General features: G+C 38.0%; 2 protein-coding genes across 3 annotated transcripts; one reads left to right on the top strand and one right to left on the bottom strand.

Moving 5' to 3' along the window:
- Window positions 1-63: 63 nt before the first annotated feature.
- pno1 (partner of NOB1 homolog) lies at window positions 64-3,843 on the top strand. The gene is made up of 7 exons (XM_053620522.1): window positions 64-384; window positions 1,966-2,115; window positions 2,214-2,297; window positions 2,396-2,456; window positions 3,227-3,344; window positions 3,432-3,502; window positions 3,592-3,843. Exons 1-7 carry the CDS (start codon window positions 187-189, stop codon window positions 3,657-3,659), a joined length of 750 nt encoding a protein of 249 aa, XP_053476497.1. The 5' UTR covers window positions 64-186; the 3' UTR covers window positions 3,660-3,843.
- ppp3r1a (protein phosphatase 3, regulatory subunit B, alpha a) lies at window positions 3,590-20,520 on the bottom strand. 2 transcript variants are annotated; one of them, XM_053620526.1, is made up of 6 exons: window positions 20,368-20,518; window positions 11,851-11,890; window positions 8,026-8,202; window positions 7,486-7,545; window positions 7,214-7,398; window positions 3,590-5,593 (listed from the first exon to the last, which is right to left on the bottom strand). In XM_053620526.1, the coding sequence occupies exons 1-6, from the start codon at window positions 20,368-20,370 to the stop codon at window positions 5,546-5,548; spliced, it is 513 nt and encodes a 170-aa protein (XP_053476501.1). In that variant the 5' UTR covers window positions 20,371-20,518; the 3' UTR covers window positions 3,590-5,545. The 2 variants fall into 2 exon arrangements, with proteins under 2 accessions (XP_053476501.1, XP_053476500.1); XM_053620525.1 differs by lacking the exon at window positions 3,590-5,593 and having other exon boundaries at window positions 5,605-7,398; window positions 20,368-20,520.
- Window positions 20,521-21,272: the final 752 nt, after the last annotated feature.

Genomic DNA, 21,272 nt, shown 5'->3' with positions numbered 1-21,272 from the left:
TCTGGTCCTGGTATATTTTTTAAATAGCTCTGGGAAAATTACAAACGCATACAGGCAGTGGTCGGACGAATCTGGGGTCCTTTTGGTAGAATGGAGGACACCGCGTGCTCGAGATAAACAGTTCCTCGAATTAATCCTACGTATCTTTTATCACGTTTATAAGCAAGAGCCACTCGGAAGTTCACGATGGAGACGGTTAGTAACCCAGCCTCTGAGGAGATCAGTATTGTGGAGAATGGAGAAAACACGGACACTTTCCAAAAGGTAAAATCGAAGAAAACGTCCAAACGTAAACGTGATCAGGGTGAAGCCGAAATGAAGTCTGAAGACGCAGTGGCACCGAAGAGACCACAGTTTCCCCCGATATCAGGAGACAGACTGAAGGTAACTGACAATCACTCAGTTCTGTCAAAACATATGGACTTGTACACAGTTTAATCCTACATGACGAAGCCTGCTGGATAAATCTTTGTCTTTGTGCGCATGCGCGACTCTCAGCTGATTCGAACAACCGAGACACACATACATTTGTTTATTTAGATTTTTGTTTTTTGTTAGCAAACACATCACCGGGATCCACATTGTTAAAAAAAAAAAAAGCCAAAACATTCGTTTTGCTGCCCACATTTATTTTGAAGAGTTGTTAAACATCTACAGCTGTCCTTTAGATCAGTGTTTTTTCAAAGTGTAGCAAAGCCACAACGTCCATGGTTTATTTTTATATTTAGTTATTAGCCTATTTGACTGCTCATTTGAATGAAATGACTTCAATAAAAAAAGTCTGTGTATAAATAATATCCGCTTGTTCTGTTAGTGGAAAGCTTAGGAGCGAAGAATTACAGCTTCATTAAATATCCAAAATATTGTTGAACACATTGAATAGTTTGATTGTAAAAATATTCTGTAGTAATTGGGTGAGTGGGATTTCTTTTACAGTGTTACAGGGTCACTGGTTGCTGAAACATTGAGAATCTCTGCATTACATAGTTCCAGGCATGAATGAAAACCACCGAGAGATACATCCTGGTATTTAAAAGTGATCAAGCTCTGACCTAGAAAGCGTGGTTGTGGCTATATTTGATAGACTGCGAATAGACTGTTAAGATTTTGCAGAATACCTTTATAACATTGTATAGTTCTAGTTGAGGTTCCCAATGTGTCTTTTTTTTTTTTTTTTGCTAGTAAGGCCATCTTAAGGGCCCCGAATTCTCATGGCCAGCCAGCACCATGACCCCAAGAATTCCTAGTGTGAATTAGTAAAACAATAGGCCCACTACTTTAAAAACTCAGTGCATTACCGTAAATAAGCATACAGAATGATAGGTAATGTTTTAATCAATCCATAAAAACACATTAAAAGCACATCTCACATCGTATTTAATTGTTATACATCAAAGAGGGAAAGTCAGCACATGTTGAATACTTTTTATGAATCCCTGCACGGTGGCTTAGAGGTCAGCATGTTTGCCTCAGACCTCCAGGGTTGGGGGTTCAACTCCCACCGCTGCCCTGTGTGTGCATGTTCTCCCTGTGCTGTGGGGGTTTCCTTTGGGTACTCCAGGTTCCTCCCCCAGTCCAAGGCATGGTAGGCTGATTGGCATGTCCAAAGCGTCCGTAGAGTATGAATGTGTGTGATTGTGCCCAATGCTCCCTGGGATAGGCTCCAGATTCCCCATGACCCTGTAGGATAAGTGGTATAAAATGGATGGATGCATGTAAGGGTTCACAACTACAGACACTCTGCAGTCTATCAAAGTTCGAAGGTTGAAAACTTGTATCTTATCTCTGTTGTAACATCTAGCCTCATTGAACTCTCATGGCTTGTATAAGCTCACTTTCATTCTATAATTTCTGTAAAATGCTGCTATAAAAATAAAAGCATTGTTTATTATGCCCATGAGAACAGGGGCCTTTGACTTTATTAAATTGGGAGTTGTATAATCTTGAGCTCTTGTGCTTTTTCAGGGTGGTGCTGATGAAATGAGGAAAATCCCCGTGCCGTCTCACCGATATACACCTCTGAAAGAAAACTGGCTCAAAATCTTCACCCCCATCGTTGAAAACCTGCAACTTCAAGTCCGATTTAATCTCAAAACAAGAAATGTGGAGATTAAGGTAAGGACAAGTGTTCTATAATTACTCATTCATCCGGTGAGTAAATATATTCATGGTTCTGCAACTCTTCCTCAGTTTACTGCACTCTTTCTTAACAGACGTGTAAAGAAACACAGGATATCGGCGCTCTTACGAAAGCAGCAGATTTTGTAAAGGCCTTCGTTTTAGGATTTCAGGTTGAGGTGGGTAGTTAAGTCACAGCTCTGCATTTGAATCTAGCACTTGATTGTTTAGTGTTTTTAACAGTTCTATTCATGTGAGTTTCTGAAATAATCCACAGGATGCACTTGCACTCATCAGACTGGATGAATTGTTTCTGGAAACCTTTGAGGTCACAGATGGTAAATTTTTACCTTTTTATATTTATTGGTTAAAGCTAGTGGAATACTTTTAAATGAAAATTCAGACGAAAAAAGCCATCTTGTGAGCAACAAATATGCTGTGATTTTAGTTTGTACACCCTGATATGCACAAGCATCCAAACAGAACTACTAACATTTTTTTTTTTTTGGTTGAGACTTTCCGAGCATCAGTGTAATTTGTGAATACCTTTTGCTCACTGATCATGTTTGTTTGAGGAAAAACTCTCACCACTGCTCATGTGTTCAGTTTTTGACAGGGTTGCGTTTCAAAAGCAACTCAAAATGGAGACAAAAAGAGGTCTCTTTCAAGCTGATTCCATAGTTTGGCAGCATGCCTACCATTTGTAAGATGTATCGCATTGCTTCTAAATATCAAGGTTTTCTACAAATATTGTCATGAATAAATTTTTTTTTAAAAAACAACCACCAAGTAAACCAATTCACTGATGCACAAAGTAATGTATTCATTTAGTAATGTACAGAGCATGCACGTATTACACGTAATGCACAGCAGCATTTCAAAAATAGGCTTCTGGCAAAAGCTGACCTGGTAACACTGAGACCCTCTCAAAAGCATTGCATGTCACCTAGTGGTGCAGTGTCTTAGAAAGATGTCACAGTTCTGTTTGAGGCATTTTCATTTGTTGTTTTTGTCCTTTGGAAGTTTAACCATCTTGTACATGTGTTCTACCCAGAAATACATTTGTTGACTTTTTTTTTTTTTTGCTTCGTGTTGTTTTGGGGAACAGTTAAGCCTCTCAAAGGAGATCACTTATCGAGAGCTGTTGGGAGAATAGCAGGCAAAGGAGGCAAAACAAAATTCACCATTGAAAATGTCACAAAGACCAGGATCGTCCTTGCGGACACGTGAGTCTAAAGAAAATTCAACTTCCAGGTGCTTTTTCTATGAACCAAAGTTCATGAAATAATTTTTAAAAAATATTTATTTTGCAGCAAGGTTCACATTTTGGGGTCTTTCCAGAATATAAAGATGGCACGAACAGCTATATGTAACCTTATTTTAGGTAAGAAAAAGTGTGGACGTGTGTACGTACGTGTGTGAGATTAAATGAAGTGCATGAACTTAAAATGCTGTTTACTTTCACCTCCACAGGAAGTCCACCATCAAAGGTGTATGGGAACATTCGGGCAGTCGCCAGCCGTGCAGCAGAGAGATTCTAACACCGGGCACAACTCTCTGATCCTCCCCCTGCTGTACAGCTCATGGACTGAAGCAGAAAAATGTCCAGCAAATATCTTCACGCTACAGGTGACTGGAGTCATTAGTTGTCAGAGGACTTTTCTTTCACTGACTGATCATAAACATCACTGAAACACTCAAAAATAAACTGTACATCACTGGCAATGAAGCAGGTTGTGGATTCATTAAGAAATGCTTAACGTGTATATATTCTTTTTAAAAATATTTATTTATTCTTATACAGTACCAAGTCCAAGGATTCCCAACAGTAGGCAATATGATGCAGCATGCAGAGTAGACGTCCCCAACTGGAAATATAATGATTCTCGATGTCGATTTGGGAATGAAACGCTCATTCTCCCATTCCATCAACATAAATTTGGAGTAAAATTAGTTTTAAAGCAATTAAAAATAAATTTTATAAGGTATCACTGACTGGATATATATCTCTATACTGTATAGACACCATACATTTCACTGCAACTTAATATTCAGGAAGAAAAACGAGTGTATATATGTATTTGTACTTTTCAAGAACACCGATTGTGCTGAGTTCCCCCCCCCCCTCAAAACTTTTTGGCGACATCCATAATTATTCGATATTTGATGTTGAATATCACAAGTGTAAACAGTAGACGTGCTGTAAATCAGAAACCATGCAGAAGGGAACATGTTCGTGCAGACGCTGGAGGAGCACTTGGGGGATCAGAGACACGCTAGGTACCACAGGTGAGAGAAGCCTGTGAAGATGCGTAGAGGAAGTAAGGAGCAAATCCTTTCCAGTCATACTCTTTACTCTTGTCATGCTAAAGTTCTAAGGTTAATGTCTCACTGGGCGTTTTGGATTTAAAATACAATACTTCGTTCGTCCACGTGGGGGTATGGAGTAGTCACAAATAGCGTACTGCTGTTCTAAATCCTGTGTTCTGGCTTCTGGTACATATGTATCTAGAATTATTTTGGGTTTTTAAAGCAAAAACAATGCTGACTGCAATGAAACTGCCGTAATGATCTGCAGAGGTGTTATAATAATAATGGATGCGGTCATCAGAGCTCAGTGATTCAACAAATCTTTCAGAATTTGAGCACTGAAACATTACTAATTGTTTATCATCAGAAGGTCTTTAACAAAATCCTAACCTGAAGAAGTCACTGATGTTTCGGTACAGTTGGATTTTTTTTTTGGCATCTATTTCTACTGGACTGTCATCGAATTAAACACAGAATAAAGTTACTCTCCAGTAATACGAACATTCATAAATAATTTATCACAATACAAAAAGTACTGATTAACATGATTAATCACAAGAACAATAGAAACATTGCAAAATGAAAGAAAAGAAAAAAAAAGTATTCACTTAAACAAAAACCCAAACAAAATCAAACCAGTTTTTTCTAATTAAAAAGATCTTTGTCTGGTTTGTTGATTGTGTTCTGCTTGGCACATCATACCCTAATTATTTCTGTACTGAAATGCCATCATTAACTTTTAAGATAACTTCCTCCTTCGCAGAAAGCTTAATATACACTTGCTTTTAAAAAAAAGTGATCCAAAATAAATATAAATTAAAAAAAATTACAAAAAGAAAGTGAGAAAAAAAAAAATGAACCAGCCACCCTGTCTTCCCTTGTTCAGATAGAGATGCTCTTTGCCGTTCTTCAGTCAGTAAAGTGCTACACCAGGTTATTGTGAGGATCAGAGTTCAAAAACACTTACGCGTTGGCTTCACCAGGCTCGTGGTAGCAATAAGGTAGCTTCACAGAGTAAATACTTCCATTGAAAAAGAGCATTTGCTAGATGTCTTGAGCAGATCAGAGATGGAAAGGAAAGCACGTGTTGTAGGTGGCAAGGAGGATGTGTGAAGACTCACACATCCACTACCATCTTTTTGTGAATGTCAAGACCACCAACAACCTGGAGGAAAAGCATATGCAAACAGTGCTAGTGAATCAAGGTGTTTGGACTAGTATTACAAGACTCACTGGAGCTGGATATCATCGGTGTACAGTTTTATCCCAAGCGACTGGGTAAAGAATCAAATAGAAACTTAAAATAACTCCTAATGATACAAACACAGAGTTTCCATCTGATCAGAAACAACTACAAAATGTGTTTCTGAAAAGAAAAAAGAAAAAACACTAAGTAGTAGTGCCACCATTAAACAGACTGAGACAGAGCTTGTGTTAAAACTCAGTTTCACTACAAACACTAGTTATGATGAAGAATTATTCATTATTACAAATCAAAGAAGTCAGACTTGCAGTAGCGTAATATGCAAACACAAGCAACAGAAGTCATCACTCATCAGCAGGTAACAACACGTGAAAAGAGAAACGCCAGGATAGACACGTACACATATGCCAGACTCTAAAGCAGATTGATTAAGATGATTCAGTCCTGACATTTAAGTCCTCTCAGAAGAGTCTTTAAGCTTTCCTTGCCATGTGCTATATCGTTGGAATGTCTTTCAAGCAAAGATGCATCATGTTTTTAAACGGAATGGAAAAATACGTCATTTCCCCCAATATTCTGGATCAGATATTGCGACTTTTTGAACAGACATAGCGACTGCACTCTATACGGCTCTCAAGCTGCTGATTATCAAACTTCAGATGCAGGTTCGGCTGACTTATCACCAGTGTGTAAAGCCTGACTGAATCGTTTGCTTGCACGAGTTTCCAAAGATGAGTCACTGCTTTCCACTTTTCCCAACAACCAATCACTGTAATCGCCATTGTTCCTCAACACCCATGACTACGTTTACACACCCATTCAATTCTGTTTAAGGTCTATATCTGGGTTGCAGCCATATTCCGAATACGATGTTTATACGTGTACGAGCATCGGAAGATTCCCGTATACGTTTGTTGTAAGTATGATGCGCTACACTGCGCTTTTCCTTTCATGCTGTTATTTCCCAGGAGATTCAAGATGCTGGCACTGGTATTAGAGTATGCTCAATTATTAGTTTTATTACTACTACTTTTGCACATTAATTTAATTAGGACGAACACTTCTCAGTATCAAAAATGCCTAACACCTCCTGGAAATATAAAGGGTCAGTTAAGCATCTGCGTAAGCCGAGTCTCTGTCAGCACCCACAATTCCTGGCGGAATGAGCATGTGCACGTATCTCCTTTCAGTGGATTTTCTGAATAAGGTGTTTACACATGCAACAAATTATCAATTAAAACATTGTCGCATTTGCACACTTTAAAAAAACAAAAACATTTAAGCTCTCTTCTTGGTGATATTTACTAGGACTAGAAGAGAAGAGTTATTCCATCCATAGTCGTTTCCTATCTATTATCAGCCATCTATTATTTTCTATTTTGCATTCTATTCTAAGGGTCATCAGAAAATCTTGCTTCCTCATGTAACACGCTTCGATATGCAAATGATCATGATGTTTCGATGAATATGCAAATTAGTCCACAATGTCATCTGCCGGCTTTCTGCGGCTTACTGAGCATGTTAGCTACTTTCCCCTGAAGTAAATGTTGGCCAGAGTGTTGCCTGGCAGAGAATACTTACAGCACAGAACTCTTCAAAAGATATTCTCCCATCGCCATCCTTGTCTGCATTGATAATGGTCTTATCTACAATCTGCTGCAGTTGGGTGTCCTTCAAGTTGTTTCCCACCATCATCTTCAACACTTGGAACAGCTCGCCATTGGAAATATAGCCGTCCTTGTCCATATCGTAGATCCTGAAAGCGACTGGAGACGTTTGGAAAGATGTTTATATGCAAATGCACAGATGTATGTTCATGTACTTTCATACCGAGACACTGGAATTGCACTTACATCTGAGTTTCTGTTCCTTATCTCCCTTAACACTGAATTGTGAGACGCCCTCTATAAACTCTACAGAAAACACAGTGTTTAGTTGTTTTTTTTTTGCATTTTTTGCAAAGACCTTAACTTTGCCTCACATTAAATCATAAGTATGACTTTCGTTAAGGAAATAAGGTTTAAGTAATGGAGTGATGGAGATTATCCATCTCCTAAGCTATAAAAGTAAGAAATATGCTGGAAAAGGAAAGGTTTGTTTTGCCCAATTTCTCAACAAAGGTCTTTATTCATGTTCCTCATTAATACTTTAGAATACCACCCTATGATAAAATATTGACGATTTAAGAAAACGAGGAATTGCATAATAGCAATACTACTACTTCACTAAACAGGAAATATTCTCCATGAACAAAAACACAATAAATGTTGCATTGAATTGATCAGGGGCTTTTCAGCATTTATCAGCAGGATAATTATTGCACACTATACAACAATGCATTACGCAGATATATACTTGCATGTGGTGGTGATGAAGTGTTTGCATGGCCTCACCTTTGAAATCCACTTCCCCATTGCCGTCTGTGTCAAATATATCGATAACCCTCTGCACCAGCGGATTCTGCTGCAGCTCGGGCAGGGACATGAACTCCTCTACGCTCAGGGATCCGGAGTTATCTAGGTCGAGTTTCTTAAATCTCTTTCCTAGCCTCTTAATCTCATCTGCATCGACTAGAGGGAAGAAAAAGCAGATGAGGGGGAGGGAAATAAACAAAAAAGTACCCAACTCAGCTCATTAACCCTTGTCCTCATACACTTAAATATCTAATAGGAGGGACTCAAACTACCAAATCTGTTGCATATACTCTGTGTAAGTATATCTAAACAAAGTTGTCTATAGCTAAGAATTTTAACTAAACTTAATGGTAAATCAAACAGTAGAAACTTACAGCCTATAGTCTGCTCCTTTCCCTCAGAAGGCATTGCTCCGTGTGCTTGCTTACAATACAAGCTGTTGTCAACTACAAGCTTATTCACGCTGTCTCCTAATCCTTTAGTCAATCTAAGCCATAAGCTCTAACCAGTTCTACAATGGATCTAAAAATCTTTTCAGGTGAGTCTTAATGGCCAGAAAAGTGTCATGTGTGCACCGAAACTGAACAGGCACACAGGTAATTGTTTTTCAATCATCATCTGGTCAATTTCGGTGAGCCGGCACCCACTGCAGCCTCAGATTCCTTATCTTGCCAGACGTTCCTTACGTAGCCCATCTACCTCAAGGTTCCGTGTTTTCTGAATTTCGAGATGCTTTTCTGCTCACCACGTTGTAAAGACTGGTTATTTAGGTTACTGCATCCTTCCTGTTATTCTTCCTAAATACCTAACCCTGTCTGCCTGGCACAATCAATCATCCGACAGTCAACGCCACCAAGAACACATTTTTCCTTTTCCTCATACTGATGTTTGTTGTATTAACTGAATGCTGATTGGATAAATGACCAGGTACAATGTTATAGTGAGTATCTACTAGCACAAATGACCTGGATACATAAATTATTTGCTGCTTCTGTAGCTAAAACACAATTTAACATGTTGGATCAATTGACATTCTAGTCCATTAGGCAGAGGGGGGAAAAAACCTGCTAAATTCATCACTGCGTTAACACTTTCCCTGGGATGTAGTACACATTAATCTTGCAAATGTTCGTATTGGAAACATAGGGAGAGTGCAGCTCTAGTAGAGTGTCACTAGGTGGGTCAGTAATTGCATATGGTCCACACCTCAGTTCCATTAGTGTAATGCTCCACATTAAGCTTAAAAAAAAAAAGTGAGCTGGCATGCTCTTTCTAAACTTGAGTGGGAGAAAAACGGTTTCCTATTTTAATAGCTAGATGAAGAGAGGTCGAGAGATCTAGAATCTCACCACTGTGCAGAAATAAGGCATTTAAAAAAAAGAAAGGGCCTTCCTCGCCTCACAGCTATTCGACATTGTTAAAGCCGTTACAAATGATCTGAATTCCAACACCATTACGTTGATGAGTGCTGGTTTAGGCAGCCACCTCGGCTGTATTTATATCTATGCGGTCATAAGAGAACCTCCTCTGGTTGCCCTGAGAATCTTGCGTTTGGGGAAACCCTTAGCAACAAGGAACTCCAGCATGCAGGTTATTTTGAGCCACTACATGCAGCATAGGATGGTTATAGATGCTGCTGTGCACCTGTCTCGGCCATATGCTGTTATATCTTGCTTTTGCGGAGAAGTGCAAAAGCATCATTATTTATATAGTGTGGCTTGCTCTGATATGTGCATGCTACATGTTACAAATAAACCAATTACAGGATCAGTCAAGTGTTCACAGTGTAAGTCTAAAACATCCACAAAATTAGAAAAAAAACCGGATACATTGTATGATTGAGTGGCATTCAATATTATGAATAATAAATATTTTGTAGCAAGCCAGTGCAGGTTAGAGTGTAGTAATCATATGTTCTGTTAATGCATTTTTGATAGAATTCATATTAAGCAAAAACATTTAAATTTAATAGTTAATATATATATATATATATATATATATATATATATATATATATATATATATATATATATATATATATATACATACATACATACATACATACATACACACACACACACACACACGCACAGGCTGTAATAAAATGAGTAAGTAGAACATTGTATGTACACAGTGTATTTGTGGTGAATTCCAGGTCAAGACATACACAAATGGAGGGCCAGGGATTAAGCCCATCATAGATAAAGATCTGTGTGTGTGTGTGTACGTGTGTTTTTGGAACAGAAAATATCTGACACACAAGGCCTGCTGCGGGTCATGGTTTCACACCTGTTTATCTCCTGTTATTTTCAGGGTTATTAACAAACTGGGGAGAGAAAAAAAAAAACCTTGAGCTCTTACGGTGCCAACTTTCAAATGCAGTTTACTTCTGAATTATTATATTATTACCTACAAGAAAAAAAAATAGAATAGAAAAAGGAGAGGGAGAGGAGTGTTCTTTTACAAATTTACTTTGTCTCATTTTAAGGAAGTGCCAATGGTTGACTGAACACAAAAACACACTGCATAAGCAGGTTTTCCCCCCACTCCGCTCTCTACCCTGTTTGAGTTCTTAAGTAGAACTTTTGGTCTTTCATTTCAAGAAAGAGGATAATGTAAGGTAGAAAATGTGAGCAGACGGGTCTGCCCTGCCTCCCCGCGTAACACGCTGCCTCACAAAAAAAACCTAACAGAAGCAACTCACAACCAAGCACATCTTTCCTCTTTATCCACTCTATTCTGGTGGTCTTGCTCATGCTCATGTCTATAAGGTCCAGGAGACCAAGGGGCATGAAACCAATGAAAACAGCGCGCACATATATATATATATATATATATATATAACTAAAAATAAGTGTGGCTCCATCTGTAGCAGTGTGAATGCCCTTTACATTAGAGGAGGGAATTTTTAGACAGTGTGAACCTGTTGAACTTCAATTATCTTCAAATTTCAATTCAAACAATCTTTAGGATTTATTTAGGTGCAATGTACAAATGTGTACTATGTAAACATTTAAACAAACAAACAAAAAAAAAAGGTGCTTTACTTTTTTTTTTTTTAAAGACATGACTAAACATTGAAATTAACTACACAATATTTTGTCCCCAGCCCAAAAAAACCCCCCAAACAAACAAACAAACAAAAACTACAGAGGTATGGAATTAAATAACGTTTCTAAAAATGCACAAAAATATACAATGAAAAAGAAGAAAAAACACTCGGTGGCAAAAATTTTACATGGTTTTCAAATAAACAGCGTTCTTTGTCGATCCAAATCTCACTAGCCAATGAGAGTAAATCGCCTGCCCACATGTGAGATTTGTGCCAGAACGGTGAACGTAAACTTGTGGAGCATAACCTAAAACTCCGCAAGCGCATTCAGAAACCATGATTAGTGAAAATGAAGCTTAGAAGACTGTTAAAGAATGCTGTTTATTTGAAGACCATGTTCAATTTTTGCCACCGAATTCACGGTTTTCAATTTCAGAGTGCTTTTCTTCTCTCTCGCTGTATATTTTTATTCGTTTCTTGAAAAGATACATTCAATACTTTTGGCACAAATTTAATTCCTTCCAGAGACAATGTGTTAAATATCAACTACAGCACAATTAGATAAATAATTCAAATGTGCACACTGATTATGTAAGAGTTACTCAATCACATCCAGAGTAGATTCTGCCTACAGACTGTTACATTACTAAACGTTCACTAAGAGCTGCGCTGTTATTTCTGTACTCATCTAACAAAAAAACAGTTCAAAAATTACGGCATACGAAATGTTTCAGGTAAATGCTAATACTTACAGTGCGAGCACATCTCCAGGGGATAACTTGCTTCATTTCCCTAAAAAAGAGAAAATAATAAGTTACCTTCCTTTAGACTGCCCACAGCCAGGGCATCCAAACTCATCCACAAAGGACCAGTGTAGTCAGAGCCATTCATGCATTTCTACTTTATTCTGAAACAGCTGCTTCTACAGATTCAGCAACCATGCTAACTCTGTTGCTGTTGGTACATCTGGTGTTCAAAAGTGACCAAAGGCGCAAAGATTAAAACAAACAAAAAAAGTGGCTCGCTGGAGGTGTGTTAGCTCATGTAGAACTCAGTCATTTATTTCACAGCAGCCAGTTAATAGAAGATGCTGATATGCTCAGATCTGAACAAGGTTTTAATGAGCTAAAAGCCAGTGTTGGCACTCGAGATGTGAAATTTGCACGTACAACATGGAACACACTGCAGACTGTAACAAAGCTCCACATTGTGCCTACAGAAAACAGTACACAGCAAGCTGTGATGCAGTGTGTGTTCCAACACCTTTCTATCATAGTCAGCATGAACTTTTCCAGCAATTTGTGCTACAGTAGCTCTTCTGTGGGATCGGACCAGACGGGCTAGCCTTCGTTCCACACGCACATCAGTGAACCTTGGGCGCCCGTGACCCTCTCACCGCTTGTCATTCCTTGGGCCACTTTTGGTATGTACTGCAGCTGCATACAGGGAACACCCCAAAAGACTTTGAGATGTTCTGACCCAGTCTTCTGGCCATCACAATTTGGCCCTGGACTGTGATGAGACTGGTGAAATCATTAGAAGTTGCATTTTCAGTTGAATTTGTGGAAACCACTTGAATCATTCATTGTGTTGAACTATTTCAATTGCTTTCGTTTGATTTGTTCATTGCAAACAGCTGAAAGTCTGTAAATTTGGACGATAAACCTGATTTGCAATGGGCGTTGAATAATTTTGATTGCAACTGTAAACCTTTGTTTGACTAATTTTTTACTGAACCCGCACTGTTACACGCCACGCCAACCACCACAAGTAAATTATCAACCTGTGGGAAACACTGTAGTTTTATATTATATTTGTCTTTTTCAGATAGCCTGTAAGAATGCCTTTGAAAAAAAGACCATACTGACACCATTCTCATGGCTGTATCAGGAAACATGACACATACGACACTGTTACTAAACTTATTAACAAATTCAAAAAGACGGTAATTGTTGCAGACCAACCGAGAAGTCAACGTCCACCAACATCCACTGACGAAGGCACAACCGACGTAGTGCTAGCAAACACAGTCCACAATGTATGGAGATTTTTGAGACACTCTATATACATATATTGGCTATGACAGGAACAAAGCTTGGGCTCAAATATGCCAGGCTAGAGGATGAAATTTGTAATTACACAAGGGTCTGAAATTCTTTTTCTCCACACCACATTAAACAAAAACTGCTGTGGACAGTAGAGCTCTAACAGAACAGATCTATTCGGCTTTGATTTATTATTGACAGTGTTCAGATGGGCTCAAGGGAAACAAAGCCACATGTTCAATAGGTGACTGGGGTAACACGCTGAACTGTGTACAAAATAGATACACTTCTCATCTCTGAAATAAAACTGGATTGATTTCAAAACTAAAATCTGAATACTGGCAATGATGTGGAATATAAAGTAAACACAGTTCACGTTTTCTCAACCTTATCATGCAAGCTAATTAGAAATTAATTTGACAGAGATAAAAATAAAAACCAAAGTAAGCCGTAGTTTCCTTCCTGTGACCTTTAAAAATCAATACAGCGCACAATTTTGATTAAATTCTCTGCATTAAACTTTCTGCATTATCCACATTATCTGCCCACAGGCAGATTTGCATTAAGACTGAGTGAAATGTGATTGCAAGCAAATCTGAATAGTTTTAAATATATATATATATATATATATATATATATATATATATATATATATATATATATATATATATATATATATATTTTTTTTTTAACTGGTACTCTTGAAGGTAGATGGAATACACAATGTTAGTACCAAAACCAGTGTTAATCATAGATGTGTAAAATGTGGGTTAAAAAATAAAAAAGCACTGAATTTCAAAGATTTTCAAGAGTCCCTTATCAGAGAACAGATGTAAATTACATTAAAAGGTGCTTTTGCTCTTTTTAGGTCAGTGAACAATAAAAACAAATCAATTGAATTTAAACCCAGTTCCTTGCAACTAAGCACAAAAGAATAAGGTTGTGCAATTTCAAAATAATAAAACCAGGAAATCATTCACAACCATAGAATCATAGTACTGGACATGAATAAATATTAGTGAGCCCCTCATCACAGAGATGTCCTTCTACTAAACGAACTGTTTAGTGAGCTGAGCATCACCTAGGAAGAGTATGAGAGAAACACTCGATGCAGCCCATAAATAATGGATTCTTCATTCAGAGGCAATTAGACTAAACAAAATGTGCTTTGAACTGTGGTTCAGTGGGCCAGGCCACATGTAGAACATAATCTTAGTGACAAATTGGAAAGAAAAAAAAAACAAACAAACTTTTAGCCACCTCAAAAATATAATGAAAAACCCATTCATAATTAATATCTGATATTCAGTTGTGTTCAATGGCAAGATTTCTTTTAGCGTAAACTCCTCAGTCCTGAAGACTTTCCTGTGGTGGAAAAACCTAAACTTATCTGAACTCAATCATACTGCGTTGGAGCTGATTCAAATCGCATTGATGCTGAACTGAATCGTATCGGGTTGTACCATCTGAACGTTACCTACATTGCCATTCAACTAACCAGCTGATAGTGACGCCAGATCTAGTGCTTTACATCTACCTAAAAAAATGAGTGCAGCAGTGCTTTACCTCTTTACTTTGTTTCCGCTCTCTCTCCTCCTCATCTGTACACGATACTCAATGTTTTCATGCTGATATATCTCAAGGTGCACTTTTCCTTTAATAGGTGGAAGTACTCACAACCTATTATTAACTTACCCAGGATGCCCTTCAGACATTCAGACCAATTTTACATCATTCTTAATATGCTGAACAATTTTTGAATGTACGTAATGGTCTGCCTAACCGTTTCACAGCTTTGAGCTATAATAGGTTATGGAGAGAAAGATGAAAGCTTTGTGCAACAAGAACCACCGCACTCCATTAATGAGCTGCTTCTGTCTTTTGGAAGACCTTTTGCTAATTTATTCCATTTAAAGAGCTCCCTAAACATTGCACATGGGGCTGCCACAATTACAGTTTGTTTATTCATAATGAAGCGGGGTGGGCATGACAGCACTCACAAGGAGCCACTATAATATATAAATGTATGCTGAACACATCCTATAACAGCATACTGAAAAACCTGTAGATTTGGTTCTTTCACTAGTGAAAAGCAACTGGTAATTATCACCTGGTTTTGAAGTGCCAGCTATTCTTATACATCCAAAATCAGTATAAATCTTGGACACTCAATTCAATTCAATGCAATGGAACCGTCTGGAAAGCCATCAAATGTACCAATCTTATCTTAAGACAGCATCTAGATGCCCATGTCTTTTATAAATATAAAACCAAATACTCCATCCATCTTCTATACCGCTTATCCTACTGGGTCGTGGGGAACCTGGAGCCTATCCCAAGGAGCATCGGGCACAAGGCGGACAGGGTGCCAATCCATCGCAGTATAACCAAATAATAATAAAGCAAACCTTTTTCTTTCTTTTTTAAATCTCTGCGCTTCAGAGCAACAACTAATCATCAGCCTGCAGGCAGTTTTTGTTTAGGTTTACTTTGTAAGAATAAGTATTACACATTTAATAATTTCTCATTTATTAATCAATCATCTAAACACATTATGAAAATTATCAAAGTCAAAATGCATTTTTTACAGCTTATTATCTGTAAACATAATTACAGAACAATTACCACTTTCAATGTGAACTTCCTTGTACTTTCTTGCCTATGAACTGACATCTTACATGAATCCTCTAATGAAGGGGTTTTTAATTGATCCATTTCTTAAACTTGGCACAAACCAGTCATTTTGCATTTTGATTATAAAAAAAATTGTTAAAACGATTATTTATATATATTTATATTTTTTATTTAATTATTATTATAATTTTTTTAACAGGTGAGGTTTACTTACAAGGGGATAAGTAACATGCATAATGTTGAGTGTGCACTACTGTTACCTCATCTCTGCTTGGTATAGCTGTATCTATATCTAGAGCAATGTTCATTTGATACCGATGACTTGTTCCTTTCGAGTAAGTTCAAATACAAATCTAAAACTGTCAAATCACATGCTGCTGCAATGGATTATGAGCAAACCTTACCTAAACAGACATCTTAAAATAATTGTGTGTGTATTTTATCTTGGTCACTTTAGCCCTCCCTAATTGAAGCCAGTTTCTGCAAAGTCACAAGACTGCCCTCTCAGCCAAAAAAAAAAAAAATAGATAAAAGTAGCTCGTGTGTGGCCCAGAAACAGTTCTATTATAAAACCCGTGAAGACTCGGAGCTCATGAGAGTAAAGATCTGCTCCATTATAGCCGGTATCAGTAACTCACTTCTTTGTGTTCATGATTTCTGCTTTTTTTTAACGACTATCACAAAATGCTAACTATATTAATCCAAGACTTTCTTGACAGTCTTGTACAGACTGGTGATAAATTAATGGGGAAGAAACAGAGTTTAATTGAGTGAATATCTTCTGAAAAAATGCTGTTAGCCACTCCAAGACTTGAATAAACCGTGCCAAGGCACATTAAAGCAGTTCTGGTGGTTTATGGAGGTCCTTCACCTTACTAAGTTGCTTCATGTTGGCTTTTCCTTTAATTTGTCACATGTCTGTCTATAAGCGTGGGTAACCTTTATCAGCTTGGATCTAATTCAGGTCAGAAGGTGAGCTGATCACAGATATAAAGCAGGGCGTGAGAGACCACAAACCCATAAATAGATGTATAAATCTGCATCTGTGAAAGCTAGGTTTTGCTGAAGTACAATGCTCACACTATAGAAATACTAATAAACATTGCAATGCTCGGTTTGATACCAAAATGGTTTCACGCATTTAACTTGCTGTTGGTTACAGGTTACATGACTACAACTCAAGTGTTTCAACTGACATAATTAATGCAACTAGAGTTGCAAGGCTTGCTCAATTAAATATCAATAACGGCAGATCCTGGTTCAGAGCTTCACGAACATAGGCGAAAATCATTCTAACGTTGACCCGTCCTAACTGTTAGAGACATGATCTTGGGGTAAAAAAAAAAAAAAAAAAAAAGACTAATCTTTTTTTCAAAGCCTTTTTCGAAGCGTCCCACAAGGTTCACTGCTCGGTCCCGTTCTGTTCTCCCTCTCTCTGAGTGAGGTTATATCCTCACATGGGTTTTCATACCACTGCTGTGCTGATGACCCTCAACTCATCCTCTCCTTTAATCCCTCAGGCACTCATGTTTCTGCATGGATCTCAGGAACGAACTTCCCCTGGCTGTCCAGATCTTTAAACAAAGATTAAAAGACATACCTTTTCACCAAGCACATTTTATTTTCGTGCAGTACTAACCCCCCAGCAGAGATTTAGGTTTGGTAGTCCCTGACCTAGTAAACTAGCACGAGGGTAATTTTTAATAGGAGACAGCAAAGCACTTCTCTAAGTCACTCTGGATAATAGCGTCTGCTAAGTGCTGTAAATATTAACAACAGCATTTATTTGAGGTTAATTTCATGTCAAATGTAATCGTAAACACTTTTTTAAAAAATGCTGTTTTTATATAGTTCACTCACTGGGTTGAGCTGGTTTGTTAGGTCATTTTGCTGGTCAGTTCATATTATGGTAACCAGAGTTTTGGGTTTGTGGTTCTGCCATTGGAACATGATAACAACCCAGCAACTGAGTCAGTTTTACTTCAACATCACTGGATATAGCACAAAGCCACTGAGAATTCTCAACTGACAGGCGAGCGACAAAGCGCCCACTTTTGACGTAGACAAATCATACCCAACTGCATTAGGCCCATAATCAAAATTTCACTGTCTTAAACATGAAATAATCCTCCAATCTCAAGGAAACCCCACAAGAATCTCTAGATCAAACTGTGGACCCCTGGAGCTGTGAGGCAGCAACACTAACCTGCTATACCAACGCCCAAGTATTCAAATAATACATGGTTTTGAAAACACAGAATACACAGATTGCCCTTAGCCTTAAATATTTAATTAAAAGTTGTAGAAAAACACTGTTTTTATTGTTGTTATTAATCTTTATAAAGAACATTTGATCTTCAGTGGCATCCAATATTAATTTTGTCATTCAATTCTGAAGGTTTAAACTTCCGTCATTAACATATTGGTCTATTGCTGCACTCAACTATTGCTCATAATTTCTTCCTTGGGTATGTGGGATGGTCTCATCAACCTCGAGTTCAGCAAGTTATGTCACATCAACATGGCTTCTCACGGCCAACAGTAAACAAAGTTCCTGTATCTTTATATATGAGCTACAAGGTATATACTAGTATTTGCTTTAGATCAAACAATATACAGATAGATATATTAATGTGTTAATTCTATAACATTGACTATACAGTTTGTTGTTTTGAGGAGGTACATATACATCACTAATCACAGTTAGCTGGCTAGCTTGTTGCTAACAAAAGGTGTCCATGTTTTCCCAACTTTGCACATCAAATGCACGGAGGTCGTTATTAAGTTCCGATTTATCCCTCCAACTTATCATTTCACGTATCAATATACAGGTTGTCTTCATTATGTTACCGTACACAGTTTTGTGTGGTTAATTTTTAATTTTACGAAAGCTTCAAGTGCAGTTAATTATTAGTCATGCTAAATGTGCAAATAGGCGACTGCTTGAAGCAGTGGGCTGCATCCGAAGCTGCATACTTACCTACTATATAGTAGCCAAATACATATTTTGCCAACTATATATTGTAGTAGGTAAGTACGCTGTTTCGGACACAGCCGTGCTCCCTTGTTTGCCGTCAAACGGTTGAGCGCTGCCGTGTGTGTACGTGTCCTATCGCAAAAAGTGGTGAAAACTCCCACACGGTGTTAATAGTGTGATTAAGGTGTTTACATGTCTATAATGCACTTCAATAATGAGACTAAAATAGGAATACTCCACACATCTTAATTCTATTTGTGCTTACTCCGAGTGTGACTAGTCAGATTAAGGTCATCAATAATCGCTGTTTACGTGGTAATTTCTTAATCAGAGTATTGTCTTAATATCGGATTATTGTTTGTTTTCCATGTAAACTTAAAGAGCTGGAGACCTCCAGTGAAATGAGTGACAGCGACCGCTGGTGACTACATGTGGGCGTGTCCAAATGTAACTTTATGCAAATTTCGGTGGGCAGACTACCAATGAGAGTGAAGACAGTAGGACGCTCCCCTGCTCGCTAACTAAGGCCATAAACTAAGCTAAGATGGCCGCGATGGCAAAGAGCACACTCATCTTCTCCTTCATTTAGTAGGATGAGATACATATATCTATACGCACTAGTGAATTTTCTATACACACACACGCTCGCTCTCGGGAATGTTTTAGCTGCAAGAAAACGGGTTTGTTGTCAAAAGTGGAGTGCCTAGTTGCGCCACCCACTGATAAATGTTACTATGGCAACCAGTAGTAGGAACGCCTACTGGCGTCTTCGATAAAATCACCGTGTGTGCGCGCGCGCGCTAAGCAATGTCCCCTGAGACAACACTGCGGCACATACCCTCTAACTTCTCACAGGAATATTATTATTATTATTATTATTATTATTATTATTACCACTATTAATAATAAAATGCAGCACCAACCAACAAATTAACACCAGAATAACTAAACACGGCAGGAATATTTCGATCTAATCATACTTCATATGGTTCAGGGTGGAGACTTTCTTTAACACATCAGCTATTATGTTTTTGATATTATTTTATCGAGGTAAACCCGTGTACTCCTATGAACAGCATGTTTCATATCTTCACCTAAACACTGGGGGCTGTGGCTCCTCAGCGACATCCGACTCGTAAATGGTATCCAGGCTGCAGATATGAACTCCGCCTGCTTCCTGTAATCAGTGGCAGTTAAACGCTATACCGAGTGTGTTTAAATGTTAAATCAAGTAAATGTTTCAACGCCTGCCTGCCTGCCTGCCTGTCTCTCTCTCTCTCTCTCTCTCTCTCGTTCACACACAAAGAAAACCCCACTTATCTGTAACAGAGCGACGACTTTGCACGAAGCTCCGAATTGTTATTATTATCCAGGCCACAAACTGAACACTGGCACAAAAGTACCACAAAATAAAACCTCTCAGCTTATCTCCGCCACTTTGTGTACGCTCGACTAACTATTAGTCAGAGTTTAGAGTAAAGCAACAACCACAGTCGCTAAGTTAGTTAGATAGATAGATAGATAGATAGTTAATCATTGTGCTTGGAGCTTTAGCTACAGCGCTACTAAATTGGCCGCGTTTATTAGCCACCGTATAGCAAACATTTCCTCACCATTTTGTTGCTCAGGAGACAAAATTCCGCTTCAAAAACGGGCAGCAACAAATGACTGCAAAAAATAAACTCGAACAGCCTCTTCCTATCCAGGCAAATATTCGTCTTGCTTTGCCACACACAGCAGGTAGAAAAGATATACGCTGCTGGTTTTGCTGCAGAGAATAGGAGGGGTTAAGGAAGCGAAAAAAGGCGTGATGTGTGTACACTACATCCGGGTACTGCAGTGGCTCAATCCTAAATAACTCCTGACAGCCTGTATAATTGCACTACATAGGGTAGGGAGTGAAGGCTTTCAGCACTCTACCTAGTTAACTCGAATAAGCAGCAATTCGTGATTCTGACAACAGGACATCCCGATATTTGCTGCAAAGGTTAACGCGTTTTATATGAACTGGTCATATTCTGTTTAGCCTAGTAAATATATCCTGACAAATAACTTGTTATATCCTGTAATATCAATGATATAATAACATTATTGTAAGCCTACATGCAAGCAGTCATAAGCGCTGGTTTTGTTACTGCAGTGCTGAATTCTGCCAAGTTCAGTTTTTAAATGTTACTTTAGCGCCATCTGCTGGTTATAACCACTCATTAACTGAAACGACCCAGTGTTCCTTTGTATTACAGACCACAATATTTATTCAATAATGATATGCATATAATTAATGAATGCATGTTTAGTTGTATTGCATACCACAATATTTAACCACATTACACAGATAAAGGGAAAAGTTTTACAGAGTAGTAATGAAACCATGGAAACAGTAAACACACCTGTGTAGATTGTTGTTTTATTATTAGAGTATCAAATATTAAAACAAAACAGAAAAAACCTAACAAACAATACAACTCAATAGTGGAAATTAAAATCTATCTATTTTTGTTATGTTTGTGACAATACA

The sequence above is a fragment of the Ictalurus furcatus genome, chromosome 3 (genome assembly GCF_023375685.1).
Source record: "Ictalurus furcatus strain D&B chromosome 3, Billie_1.0, whole genome shotgun sequence".
NCBI lineage: Eukaryota > Metazoa > Chordata > Actinopteri > Siluriformes > Ictaluridae > Ictalurus > Ictalurus furcatus.
This window is presented reverse-complemented; position numbering and strand designations above follow the sequence as displayed.